This window comes from Pan troglodytes, chromosome 17 (genome assembly GCF_028858775.2).
Source record: "Pan troglodytes isolate AG18354 chromosome 17, NHGRI_mPanTro3-v2.0_pri, whole genome shotgun sequence".
NCBI classification, from domain to species: Eukaryota; Metazoa; Chordata; class Mammalia; order Primates; family Hominidae; genus Pan; species Pan troglodytes.
This window is the reverse complement of record NC_072415.2, coordinates 59,987,997-60,001,573: the sequence shown is the minus strand read 5'-3', so window position 1 is coordinate 60,001,573 and position 13,577 is coordinate 59,987,997. Positions and strand designations below refer to the sequence as shown.

At 45.8% G+C, this 13,577-nt stretch overlaps 1 protein-coding gene across 4 annotated transcripts in view; it reads left to right on the top strand.

The window, feature by feature from the left end:
- MYO5B (myosin VB) overlaps positions 1-13,577 on the top strand; it is a 371,041-nt gene that overhangs the window by 262,470 nt on the left and 94,994 nt on the right. For all 4 annotated transcript variants that reach the window (XM_003953284.6, XM_016933688.4, XM_054671932.2 and 1 more), the window contains one exon: positions 5,232-5,318. In XM_003953284.6, coding sequence (XP_003953333.4) covers positions 5,232-5,318 — 87 coding nt within the window. The remainder of the gene's footprint in view (positions 1-5,231; positions 5,319-13,577) is intronic.

The window sequence follows — 13,577 nt, the reverse complement described above, 5'->3', positions numbered from 1 at the left end:
TTTCTTTCTGTGAAATAACTTACTTTGACAATTTTGACTCTGAGACTGAATATCTGAACTGCCTTCTACACTCGGGTCATGTAATAAAGCTTGGCTTCCATTCAGATGGGCTCTGTGTGGAAAAGGTTAAGGAGACAGAATGTTACCAGTTTTCTTTGCAGTGTGCTGCTTGCTCGCTCTTCCTTTCCTCCAAGTCTCTGAGACGTGCATAGGAATTCCCCCTGGGTGGCTTCTGTTTACAGAAGAGAAGAGGCTGTTAGAAGCGTGGTGTGTGTGAAAGACTCAGATTCTGTGTGAGGGGCAGAGTGCTGTGCAGGGCCCAGGGGAGAGGAGATGAGGGCTCTATACCAGCTGGGCCAGACCAGCTGTGGCCTTGGGCCCTTCCCTCATCAGAGCGTGGCCCTGCTGTGGGACAGATACTCTGCTGGGTCTCTCCTCTCAAAGGAGAGAAGACACTGGGGACTTTCTAGTCCTGAGGTCCCACTTTTCTAAGACACTCCCTTATCTTCAGAACCAAAATCTTCCTCCCAATACAAAGAAAAGGTGGGAGGAATACTGACCATGTCATGATACCTGGATTCTAGTTTGAGCTCACTGCTGATTTGGCCAGTCGCAAGCTAGTCTTTTGCTCTCTGTGTCTCATTTCCTTACCTGTTAATTCTGGTGAGGGCCTGGTGTGGTGACTCATGCCTGTAATGGCAGTGCTTTGAGAGGCCAAGGCAGGAGGATCACTTGAGGCAAGGAGTTTGAGAGCGGCCTGGGCAATATAGCGAGACCCAACCTCTACAAAAAATTTTAAAATTAGCTGGGCATGGTGGTACATGCCTATAGTCCCAGCTACTCCAGAGGCTGAGGCGGGAGAATTGCTTGAGCCCAGGAGTTTGAGGCTGCAGTGAGCTATGATTGTGTCACTGCACTCCAGTCTGGATGACAGAGGAAGACTATCTCTCAAAAAAATAAAAATAAGTATCCTGATGAAAGAATCTGAATAGGAATTATTCATGAGAGTATAAAAATGTATGTGATTATAGTTATTAGTTACATCATCCTAGAAGGAAGTTTCTGTGTCTCTTCACCCATTTCCTGTAATCGGAGTTGCTCAGCCTCAGCAGCACTGACATATTGAGTCAGAGAATTCTTTGCTGGGGCAAGGGGTGCTGTCCTGTGCATCATAGCATGTTGAGAAGCATCCTTGGCCTCTACCCACTAGATGCTACAAGCATCCCACCATTGTGACAGCTAAAAATGTTTTTAGACATTGCCAAATGTTCCCTTGGGGACAAAATTCCCTCCAGTTGAGAACTCCTGTCCCACATTAAATGCTTTGATAGCATGACCTATACAAAAGTCTTTTTCCTCTGCTTTCTTCATTCAAGAAACACCTATCATACCTCTTACTAGGCACTGGGCTAGGACAGGTAGAATGACAATAAGACATGTCCCCCATGCTTAAGGAATTGTCTGTCACAAGTAACTGGTGATGCCACAGAAGTGGCTGTTGGTGGCTCTGTGAAAGTGCTGACAGGGCAGAGGCAAGAGAGAGATGAAGTATCCAGAGCAGCAGTGGCCTGGGGCGGGTGTCATAACCTGGGAATGCTTCGTGGTGGACCTGGTCACTAGTTTTCCGAAGGCCAGCCCAGGTGTCGGAGTCTCAGAGTTCTGAGATGTGACTGCAGGATGCTGCTGAGCCTGGGGAAGCAGGTAGGGAGCTTGCAGCCCGTGGAGAAATCAATTCCATGGCGGGCGATTGTGGAGGTAGGGCTCGGTTCTAACACAATGGGATCCTCTCTTTGCATCCAGCAGGCTCCAGGGTCTGCTAATCCTATTGGGTGAGGAAAGCATGAACTTCAGTTTCAGCACTGTGACCTTCTGTATCTTTGGTGATTTTTCTATGTTAATTGTACTTGCTATGGTCCTCCAAGATTTAATAGAAGGAGGGCTGGTTTTCCATTCCTAGTCATCTAATAGTGAATGCAGTGAGGTGGATTGAAAGATGCATTTGACGGTGGGTTTTCTTTACTGTTGGGGAGAGTAAGTACAGAAGGCCAGCTGGCCTCACATATCCCCTTGGGGTATGTGAACAGGGAAAGATGATGGCAATATCTTCTTTGTATAGTGTCTGTTAGCTTTTTCTAAAAGCATTCTTCTTGTTTTTTTGTTTGTTTGTTTTTGTAACATAGTCATTACAGCCACCACTGCTTTATAGTTGGGCAGATATGTTGAGCTCTCATTGAGTAAATGAGGAAAATGAGGTACAGAGAGACTGTGTCTTGCCCAAAGTAACACTACCTGTTAGTGGCAGAGCGGAGGCCACACTGAGTTCTTTGCCCCAGACCACAGGGGAAAGCAGTGTTGCCATCACAGGAGGACAGAACAGGTGTGGCAAAGGGAGGGGATTTGCTGAGCTGGTCAGGAAGAGGGAAGAATGTTAAGGCTGAGTTCAAAAACTCTGTGCCAGGTGCCTTCTGGGGACCAGCTCCAGGCACGATGTGTGGAGACTCTAAGAGAAAACCGATGTCCCCAACCCTGCCCTCAAAAACTCATGCTGTGCTGTGTGAGGGGAGGGGTCCAGCACCCAGTGAGCCATTGCCTGGCCCTTCAACAGGACCGAACTGGGATGCCAGAGGTCAGGAAGCATGATGTGGGGATGCCAGAACAGAGACGGTGGGGAGAGATGGGGAGGAGGAGCAGTACTTTTAAGGAATGACGGGGTTCTCAATGAGCTTCTGCTCATTTTATTAATACCATGAGGAAACAGTAGGAGGTCCTGGAAGAAGAAGGGACCCCCAGCTGGTCCCATAGCCCACGTGGGACCTAGGGGTCCCAGATGCTCCTGAACAAGCTGCCATCACCGGTGTGTGCAATGGGCTGAACTTGACCCTGTGGTCATGCTGAGCAGAGGAAAGAAGCCAGTGGCTGGTCTGGGGAACACGGCTGCTGTGGGCAGGGGCAGAGTGCCTGGGGAGGTGGTCTGCAGACCACAGGATGCCTTTTCCAAAGCACAGGGGTGTCCGCTCTGCCTTCATGATGCAGGGCCTGGCTGACAGCTTTAGCAGTGAGAGCCTGTGAGCAGGGGAGCCCGCAGCCCGAAGGCTTCTGATCACTCGCAGTCATGGGCAGCCGAGCAGCTGCTTATGACTGGTCATTGCCGCCCCTGGTGATGAAGACCCCCTTGGATCCTGGAACTGTGCTTCCTCTTGTGGCAGAGCAACCACAGCGGGCATTGGAGTGAGAGGGTGGGCAGGCAGTGAGGTGCTCAGCACATACTCCCTGCTGTCCTGTAAGGCCCTCGCACTAAAGGGCTTTTACTCTAGTTAGAAAGATGAAGTCTTCTGAAGGAAATGTTTTGTTCAGAGCTGTGTAAATCAGTGTTCCGTTGTGCCTCACATGCTCAGTGCCGTGGGCTGTTGGAGCTGGAGGAGTCGGGAAGATTTTATGGAGAAGCTGGGTGTGGAAAGAAGGTGGGGCTCGGGAGGGCAGAGGGGAGCAATGAAGCCCCAGTGAGCACAGCCTGGAGGGGAGAGTGTGGGTGTCTCATGGGATGAGACCCAGGGCTGATGTGCAACGTGGAGTGTTGCCTGGGGTGAGGTGGCATCTTGCAGTCATCAGTTGCTTGGAAAATGCCCACTGTTTTCCAGTGCCAAGTGCCCACTGGGCCCAGGCAACTCCAGGGCACCATCTATCAAGCACCATGTCCCAGAGTGAAAGGAGGAAAAGAAGCATGACTCTTGGCTCCAGCTGAGCTGCAGGACAGTCAGAAGGAAAGGGAGCATTTGTTCCTCATCCCTTCTCATGGAGTAGGGCAGTAATCTTAGCAAATTAAAAATAGTGATTAATTCTAGGTTGCCTTAATTCTTTCTCTATGAGGACTCCCTGCTTACCCTAGACAACGGTGATATCTTGCTCTCTGCCTTCTATTTTTTTCTTACTAGTGTTTTTTTTTTTTTTTTGAGACGGAGTCTCGCTATGTTGCCCAGGCTGCAGTGCAGTGGCACGATCTCGGCTCACTGCAACCTCTGCCTCCTGGATTCACGCCATTCTTCTGCCTCAGCCTCCCGAGTAGCTGGGACTACAGGCACCCGCCACCACACCCAGCTAATTTTTTATATTTTTAGTAAAGATGTGTTAGCCAGGATGGTCTCGATCTCCTGACCTCGTGATCCACCCACCTCGGCCTCCCAAAGTACTGGGATTACAGGCATGAGCCACTGCATCCAGCCCTTCTTATTAGTTTTTATGATTTGTGTTTAACAACCTCAGACAATTGCTCTCTGGCTTCTTTCGGCATTTTCACCATGTTTGTTATGTACTGTCTTGTATAAAATTTCCTCTTCAAGCGGGGATACTCAGAAAGCTCACACAGCATCTGGCTTTTTTTTCTACACTGCCATACTCAATATATGTTTAAAAACATACTGGGTTTTGAGTGCTAGCCTTAGCTTTGTAGGACATGTGAGTGGTTGAAAATGGTGCACATATCTCTGAAGACTGGAAAGTAATCTGTAATAATGTAAATGAAGTTCATCTACATGATTCTTAACTGAACAGCTGTTGTGATCATAGCTAACAGCATACACAACGTATGTGCCCTACGCAGTGCTAGGCACGGTTCCACCTGCTTTCAGGGGCCATTACATTTAAGCTTCACACTAACCTGATAAAATAGGTACTGCTGTTTTCCCCCATTATATGGATGAGGATACTGAGGCCCAAGGGGACATGAAGTGACTTGCCCCAAAGTAGACACCCAGCTGGTAAGTGACCATGTCATGATTGAAACCCAGATCTGCCTAGTCTAAAACTCATCCTTTTAATGCTTGAGCCAAATAATGGTGCTAAGCATACATGCTTGGGACAGTGAGTGAAGATGCATGCCCATGTGGATAAAAACAGTAAGAGTAGGCTCTGGAGAGGAGCAGGAATGATGAGTCTTGGAGGGTGGGGAGGATTCAGGTGGGCAAAGAAGAAGGGTATCCCAGGTGATAATAAGAATGTGCACAAAAGCCTCAGGCACAGAACAGAAGATGCTGAGATGGCTCAGGTGCCTGCACATTGGTGTCTTTTAGTCTATGCCTAATCCCTGACTTGAGCTCAAGGGTGCCTGATGAGCTGTAACTCAGTGGCAGCGGGTACTTCACATGCTGCAGGAAAAGATTCTTTTTTGTTTCTTTTTTGCAAATGTGGTCACTCATCTCTTGTCTTGCCTTTTTTTTTTTTTTCTCCTTTGGCAGCTTTGACCCAAAGAGAGCAGTGCAGCAACTCAGAGCCTGCGGGGTGTTGGAGACGATTCGAATCAGTGCAGCTGGCTACCCATCCAGGTAACTAACGTGCCCGCCAGCTGCCTCCTGGGGCTGCCCTAGAGCAGCCAGAGTTTGGTTCCCCAGGAAGCCCTCTTGTGTACTGTCAGCCAGAAACAGATCTTTCAAAACGGTTCCCAAACACTGAGGCCCAAGCAGGATGCTGATGGAAATGAGACTCTCACATTAGCCTGAAAAATTGGGAAGGTTAGCAGTCACATCCTCTTGGCTGCTTTTCTCTAAAGTCCTTTTCAGATTTCAGATTTTTGGTGCTAGTCTAAGCGATGAGCTAGCTAGAGTTGCAAAGAGGATTTCCCCTTCTCTCAATTCCTACCTTGTCCCCTTTACCATTCCCCCACCCTTTCTAACACTGGGAAAATATACGTATTTACCATCTTAACTACTTTTTAAATTTTTTCAATAGGTTTTTTGGGGGAACAAGTGGTGTTTGGTTACATGAATAAGTTCTTCAGTGGTGATTTCTGAGATTTTGGTGCACCCATCAGCCAAGCAGTATACACTGTACCCAATGTGTAGTCTTTTATCCCTCACCATCACCCCCCTTTCCCCCAAGTCCTCAAAGTTCATTGTATCGTTCTTATGCCTTTGCGTCCTCATAGCTTAGCTCCCACTTATGACTGAGAATGTACAATCTTTTGTTTTCCATTCCTGAGTTACTTCACTTAGAATAATCGTCTCTAACTCCATCCAGGTTGCTGTGAATGCCATTATTTTGTTCCTTTTTATGGCTGAGTAGTACTTCATATATACGTACCACATTTTCTTTATCCACTCATTGACTGGGCATGCGGGCTGGTTCCATATTTTTGCAATTGCAAATTCTGCTACTATAAACATGCGCATGCCAGTGTCTTTTTCATATAACGACTTCTTTTCTTCTGGGTAGATACCCAATAGTGGGAGTGCAGTGGCATGATCTGGGCTCACTGCAACCTGTGCCTCCTGTGTTCAAGTGATTCTTCTGCCTTAGCCTCCTGTGTAGCTGGGACTACAGGTGTGCACCACCACATCTGGTTAATTTTTGTATTTTTAGTAAAGACGGAGTTCTACCATGCTGGCCAGGCTAGCCTCAAACTCCTGACCTCAGGTGATCCACCTGCCTCAGTTTCCCAAAGTGCTGGGATGACAGGCGTGAGCCACCATGCCCGGCCCAAATGGTAGATCTACTCTTAGTTCTTTAAGGAATATCCACACTATTTTCCATAGCAGTTGTTCTAGTTTACATTCCCACCAGCAGTGTAAAAACATTCCCTTTTCACCACATCCATGCCAACATCTATTTTTTGATTTTTCAGTTATGGCCATTCTTGCAGGAGTAAGGTGGTATCCCCTTGTGGTTTTGATTTGCATTTCCCTGATAATTAGTGATGTCGAGCATTTTTTCACATGTTTGTTGGCCATTTGTATATCTTCTTTTGGGAATTATTTTCTCATGTCCTTAGCCCACTTTTTGACGGGATTTTTTTTTTCTTGCTACTTTGAGTTCTTTGTAGATTCTGGACATTAGTCCTTTGTTGGATGTATAGATTGCAAAGATTTTCTCCCACTCCATGGGTTGTCTGTTTACTCTGGTGATTATTTCTTTTGCTGTGCAGAAGTTTTTTAGTTTAAGTCCCATCTATTTATCGTTGTTTTCATTGTGTTTGCTTTTGGGTTCTTGGTCATGAAGTCGTTGCCTAAGCCAATGTCTAGAAGGGTTTTCCCAATGTTACCTTCTAGAGTTTTTATGGTTTCAGGTCTTAGATTTAAGTCTTTGATCCATCTTGAGTCGATTTTTGTAGAGAGTAAGAGATGAGGATCCAGTTTCATTCTTCTACAAGTGGCTAGCCAATTATTCCCAGCCCCATTTGTCGAATAAGGTATCCTTTCCCCACTTTTTGTTTTTTCTTTGTCAAAGATCAGTTGACTGTCAGTATTTGGCCTTATTCCTGGGTTCTCAGTTCTGTTCCATTGGTCTATACGCCCGTTTTTATACCAATGTCATGCTGTTTTGGTGACTGTGGCCTTACAGTACAGTTTGAAGTTGGGTAATGTGTTGTGTCCAGATTTGGGTTTTGTTTTGTTTTGTTTTGTTTTGTTTTTGCTAGTCTTGCTGTGGCGATGCAGGCTCTTTTTTGGTTCCATATGAATTTTAGGATTTTTTTTTTTTTAGTTCTGTGAAGAAATATGGTAGTATTTTGATGGGAATTGCATTGAATTTGTAGATTGCTTTTGGCAGTATGGTCATTTTCACAATATTGATTCTACCCATCCATGAGCATGGGATGTGTTTCCATTTGTTTGTGTCACCTATGATTTCTTTCAGCAATGTTTTGTTGTTTTCCTTGTAGAGGTCTTTCACCTCCTTGGTTACCATCTTAGCCACTTTTAAGTGTACAGTTTAGTGGTATTAAGTACATTCCTTTTTTTGTGCTACCATCACCATCATCCATCTCTAGAACTCTTTTCATCTTGCAAAACTGAAACTGCGGCATTAACAATATTTCCCTATTCTCTCTCCCCCAGTCCCTAGCAGCCACCTTTCTACTTTCTGTAAATCTGGTGATTCCAGGAACCTCATATAATTGGAATAATACAGTATTTGTCCTTTTGTGAGTGGCTTATTTCAGTTAGTATACCTTCAAGCTTCATCCATGTTGAAGCATGTGTCAAAACTTTCTTCCTTGTTAAGGCTGAGTAATATTCCATTGTGTGGATATACCCCATTTTGCTTATCCATTCATTCCTCAATAGACTCCTTTAACTTTTGAATATAGAATGAAATCTGTGGTGGGAAAATAATGTTTCTTTGAGTTAAAAAATAACTATCATGCTCTGATTTGCCTTGCGGATAAGCCACTGAACCAGTCCAGAGCTTGTTGGAGCTATGCCAACATTAGATCCCCTCTGGACACTTGCCTGAAATAGGGGTGAAGGGTGGCTGGTGACCCCACTAGCTCTTGTGAAATCACACTGCCTACCAGCGTCATGTAGACCAAACATCTGCCATTAATTGGAGCTGAGCTGAACAGTGTAGCAGCCCAGAGCCTGTCCCACTGGGACCCTCTGTCCTAACAACTCGCTCATATCAGAAGGTGGAAGGAACCAGAAGTGGGAATGGAGGGATGTGATATGGGCCTCCCCTCCTCCCTGTCTTCTCTCCACCTGGCACTTTCCCACTGTAGTGGAAGAACCATTTCGTATGCAGTGGTTAATTACCCATAAACAACTTAACCACAAACAATTCCTAAATGTTGGGCCTGAGAAGGAAGCTGCTGATGGAATTAGGAATTTACATTTGACCTGGAAAATACAAGAGCTGTCAGTAATCTGCAACACCCGGGCAGCTTTTCAAAACCCAGTGGGTCCCAGCATTGTTCAGGATGAACTGCTCTAGCTAGGTTGAAGGCTGTTGTTATTTTCTTTTCAACCACATCTGTCCCTGCTTAGAAAAAAGGACAGAGTGTCCTGGGGCTGCCTCTCATTTTTTGACCTTAGGGTCCGAACACAAATAGCTAACAACTCTGTTAATGAGGTGGGCCAAGCTTGTCACCTTAGATGAAGGCCTGGCACTCCTTTTCCCAGTCTGCCCTGCAGTCTCCTACATCGGCCTTTTGATGGAGGGGATGGGGCTCAGGCAACGGGTGCAGTAGTTCAGTTTTGAGTTCAAACCACTAGTCTGACAAATTAGACTGCCTTTCAGTGCCTGCTTACAAGCCCAGGGTTCAGATCAGACATATCTTCATCCAATTTAAGAACTAGAAGAGGACCTTAGGGAGCTGCGGAGCTACTTGTTTTCAAACCATCTTCCATGGGCAGCTGGCTGCACTCCTGCTCCTGGCTCTTGTATCTGCCAGGCTTCCAGGAGAGGACACACCTACAGAAAACATTTCCTTATCCACTGTTTCTCAGAACTGTGCACTGCAACTCATTTATGGGTTAGGATATCAATTCAATGGGTTGTGTCAATGAAAAGAGTCAAACTATAGAATATTTGAAGAGATTTTTTCTGAGCCAAATATGAGTGACCAATGGCCCATGACACAGCCCTCAGGAGATCCTTAGAACATGTGTCCAAGGTGGTCAGGCCACAACTTGGTTTGATACATTTTAGAGAGACATAAAACATCACTCAACACATGTAAGATATACAATGGTTTGGTTCAGACAAGTGGGACAACCGGAAGGCAGGGGCTTCCAGGTCACAGGCATATTCAAAGATTTTCTGATTGGCAATTGGTGGGGATATTATCAATAGAAAGGACTGTCTGGGTTATGATAAAGGGTGGTGGAGACCAGGGTTTTATCATGCAGATGAACTCTCCAGGTATCAGGCTTCAGAGAGAATAGATTATAAACGTTTCTTATCAGATTTAGAGTCTGTTCTATTAGTAGTTCCAAAGGGAGGAGGGTATAATGAGGCATGCGCAGCTCCCCATTCCCAGCATGGCCTGAACTAGTGTTTCAGGTTAACTTTGGAATGCCCCTGGCTGCGAAGAGGGATCCATTCAGATAGTTGGGGCTTTAGAATTTTATTTTTGTTTTACAGTTGTGACCAGTATACTGTTTTTGTTTTTTTCATGAAATAACTTGGGGTGGAAAATGGGAGAGGGCAATCTGTGGGAGAAAGGACATTGTGGCATGGTCATAGTTCAGTGTTATCTATAGGGATGGGTGCATCAGGATGTAAAGCGCATGTTTACAAGTGAGACACAGAAAACGAAGTGAGCTGCTCAAGATTACCAGCCTGGTTGGTGGTTGAGTTAGGCCTAGACCTGCCATTCCTCTGCCCCAAGTTATGTTGTTGCTGCTGCCAAGCATCTTACTGCTCGTGTGCAGGAAGTGTTACCATCCCAGCAAAGGTTTATCAGAGGAGGAAGGGGTGAAGCAGGATCCTAAGCGACTGCCCTCTGGGGCTGGCTCCAAACCTGAGACAGTGCAAAACTCCCTCCTCTTTCCAGCTTGTGGGAGTCCAGACTGCAGAGCTGTGGCCTGCCAGAAAGCTGAAAGAGCCTGGTAGTTGATTTCTTGGACTTTGGAGTCAGGCCTGGATTCAAGTATTGACTCCCACACTTCTTGGCTGGGTGATCTTGGAGAAGTAAATTAATCTCAATGAGCCTAGGTTTCCTTATCCTTAAAGAGAATGATCATACTCACTTGGTAGGTTGTTGTAAGGAATTAGATAATGTATCTAGAGTTCTCAGCCAGCACTGGACACTTGAGCATTTAGTAAGATATTTATTACTTATTGGGATATGAGCAAGAAGCTACCTCCCTATGGGTGTAACTATATGGGTAGAATGTGTCTATCTCAGAACTTTCTGGTGGTATTTTTGTGAAATCCCAACATGTGTGGCCACCTGAAAAGAGCATTCTGAAATTCCCAGACCTCTTCAAGCAATTAGAAAGCTCAGTTTAAAAAACATGTAAAGAAGTCTGTCAAAATAGACTGGAGCTGAATGTCCCATGTTAAACTGTTGAGGATCACTGTACAAGAAACTTTGGGATTGCAGGTTCTCACAACCATCCTGTGCTTTACAGTGCAGAGGTCTGGAGGTGAGCAGAGAGACCCAAGGTGCTCATGGAGGACTTGTCAGGTGGGAGGTGTGAACATTAGGACCATGTTAAGCAGGGAAGAAGAAACAAGGGAAGCATGTGACAATGAGATATTCTAAGGCAGGTGGAACCTCTGGGACCCCTCTCAGTATATAAGGGGCCACCGATTTCACAAAGAACTTTTTAACAGAATGAATTGTTCAATAATAGAACAACAGACTACACAGGATGTTGCTTCAAGGGTTTCTCCTTGGAGAACGTTAGGGAGGAGCTAGAAGTCCATGGATCTCACGTGGTTAACCATAGACCATGCTCAGGCAGAGGTCTATACACATCTCTGCCACCTCTGATTCACTGGCTGAGCTAGCTTGAAGCCTCGCTGTGTGAAATCAGAGTGACAGGGTGTGTCGCCCACACTCCTACTGGTCTTGCTGTCTCCATGCAAAATGGTCTGTTTTAGAGGGGGAAGCCAGTGGGGAGAGGATTTTGCTTCTAGGGGCTCACATGGGCTGTATGTAGAATGAGAACAGTTTCTGGCCTTTGTGGTGTCCTTCTCTCCTGGGAATCTTTCTCTTCCACGTCTCATCCTGCACTGAGCATCTAGCCCTGTGCTGCTTCCTGGGAGGGAATGAAAGATGCAAGTCATGGGCCCTGCCCAGCAGGAGCTCACAGTCTCAGGGAAGTGATATGAGATTGAAACAGAACAACATATAACCAGATGCAAGGTTGTAGTGCAAGTGCAGGAGGAGCTGCAACTTCACTGAGGAGTTGAGACTTGAGCTGGACTTTGAAGGATGTAGAGACTGCCTGCCAGGAAGCAACATGATGTCTGGTGCTAGGAGGCACAGTAAGTTGCAGAGGGCTTCTCTGGCCGCTCACTGCCCTGTTCCTACTGCTTACTCCCCTAGTTGTAGCATGCTGAGAGACCAGGTGTGATTTTGCCTCATCCAGGCAACCTCATTTTTAGCAGCTAAAAGAATGCATTTCCCCAAAGTCTTTAGACCCACGTGGAAAATGGATTCTCCTACTGTTCATTCCACCTTGCTGCGAATCCGAGCTGCCAGCAGAGTCAAGATGCCCACAACCCCTGGCCTCTTAAGGGGAAGCTGATAGCTGTCTTTTACTGCTATTCTGATTGTTTTGGACTTTTTCCTAGCAGATACTTACATGTGCATTTGTACCATTTCTTTTTGTAATTACAGGTATTATGGAAATTGTAAGGAAGGAATAACTATATTTCTGGTATCACAGGAACTGTTCTCTAATTCTGTGAATTAAATGTGTGGACTTAAATCTAGAATGCTGCCTTCCTTATCCTCCTGGCATTTGCCATCTTAGCAAGTTTTGCTAAAGGGTCAAAGAGAGGATTCCCTCCCCAAACTGCTATTTGAAATGTTAACTTTTGGAAAGAGGCACTATGTTTTGTGTCACTTTTGTTAGTACTGTATTGAGCTGCAGTCGAATCATCCTCACCATTTAATCCAGAGCCTAATCCTTTTCCTCTCACCACAACCAAGCCACAGCATGTAGGATGGCATTTACTTTGAGGATGAACGATGAGAGGGCAGGAAGCTCTTATACCTGTAATATTTTGACTCAGCACCATTGCTTAATCTTTTCCATCTGCCAACCATGGTAACCATTTGGAGTGATGTCACTGACTAAAATAATAATGCTACCTAACTGCTTAATCCAGGAGATTGGTATATGCCTACTGTGTCTGGGGATAAAGCAAGTGAGGTTTAGTGGATACTGTGTGCCCAACAAGGTGTTAGCTACTGAAGGAAATATACAAGTGTAATGTGTGCTAGCTTCAGTGTGGAGTTGAGCAGTTATTTTGTTGATGTGACTTTAGGAGACCTTCATAGGACCAGAGGGACCTGAGTTGGGTGCTGGATAAATTGGGAGTTTTCTACAAAAATTCAGCTCTTTGACTGCTGAAAACTCAACACAGCGAAGTGATTCAGCTCATATTAGCTTGTCAAGTAACTATACAACTTTGCACAGCTGTTTCCAAAAGAAACTTCAATGGCCCTCTTTGATTAAGGGAATTACAATTTATGCCATCTCCAACAGTTCCTGTGTGGAAGCAGCCAAAGTGAAGGAGATGGCAAAGGAAAAGAAAATGCGTCATCCCAGGACTGCAGAAGCCTGTGATGAATTATCCACAGGGCTGCTCCCAAGAGCCCGAGCAGAGGGCTTTTTTGGCAGAGTTCCTGCATCCAGCCTACCGATGCCCTGGAAGAAGAATTCTTACCCCCCTTCCCCAAATTAATACATGCCGGTTGCCACCAAAATCCACCAAGCCAGAGAGCAGGAATGCAGCATTGCAGGACAGCAGTAGCTGCCGGGTGTTCCCTCAGCCTGCCCTCGGGCTTCCCTATACCGGTCTATTTTTATCCTCCCTGAGAATTATGGCTCTCTGTGAGTCTGATTTAAAATGAAAATGTGTCACTCAATTTGAAATGCTGTGCAGTGGCTAAGAAATATGTCCATTGTTATGCACATAAAGCCCTGTGATAAATGCACTGCCCAGGAAGAGAGGCTTTTCCACCCGTCACCCAGCTCCTGGGTCTCGTGCCTGTGCAGTCATCTGTCTCCCTCTCCAGAGAGTCAGCAGCTTTGTGTCCTGGAGAAATTGTGAAGCAAATACTGCTTACCCCGAAAAGTGTGTGTGTGTGGCGGGGGGACTACTTGAATGTACAATGTTGATATTAAAAAAAA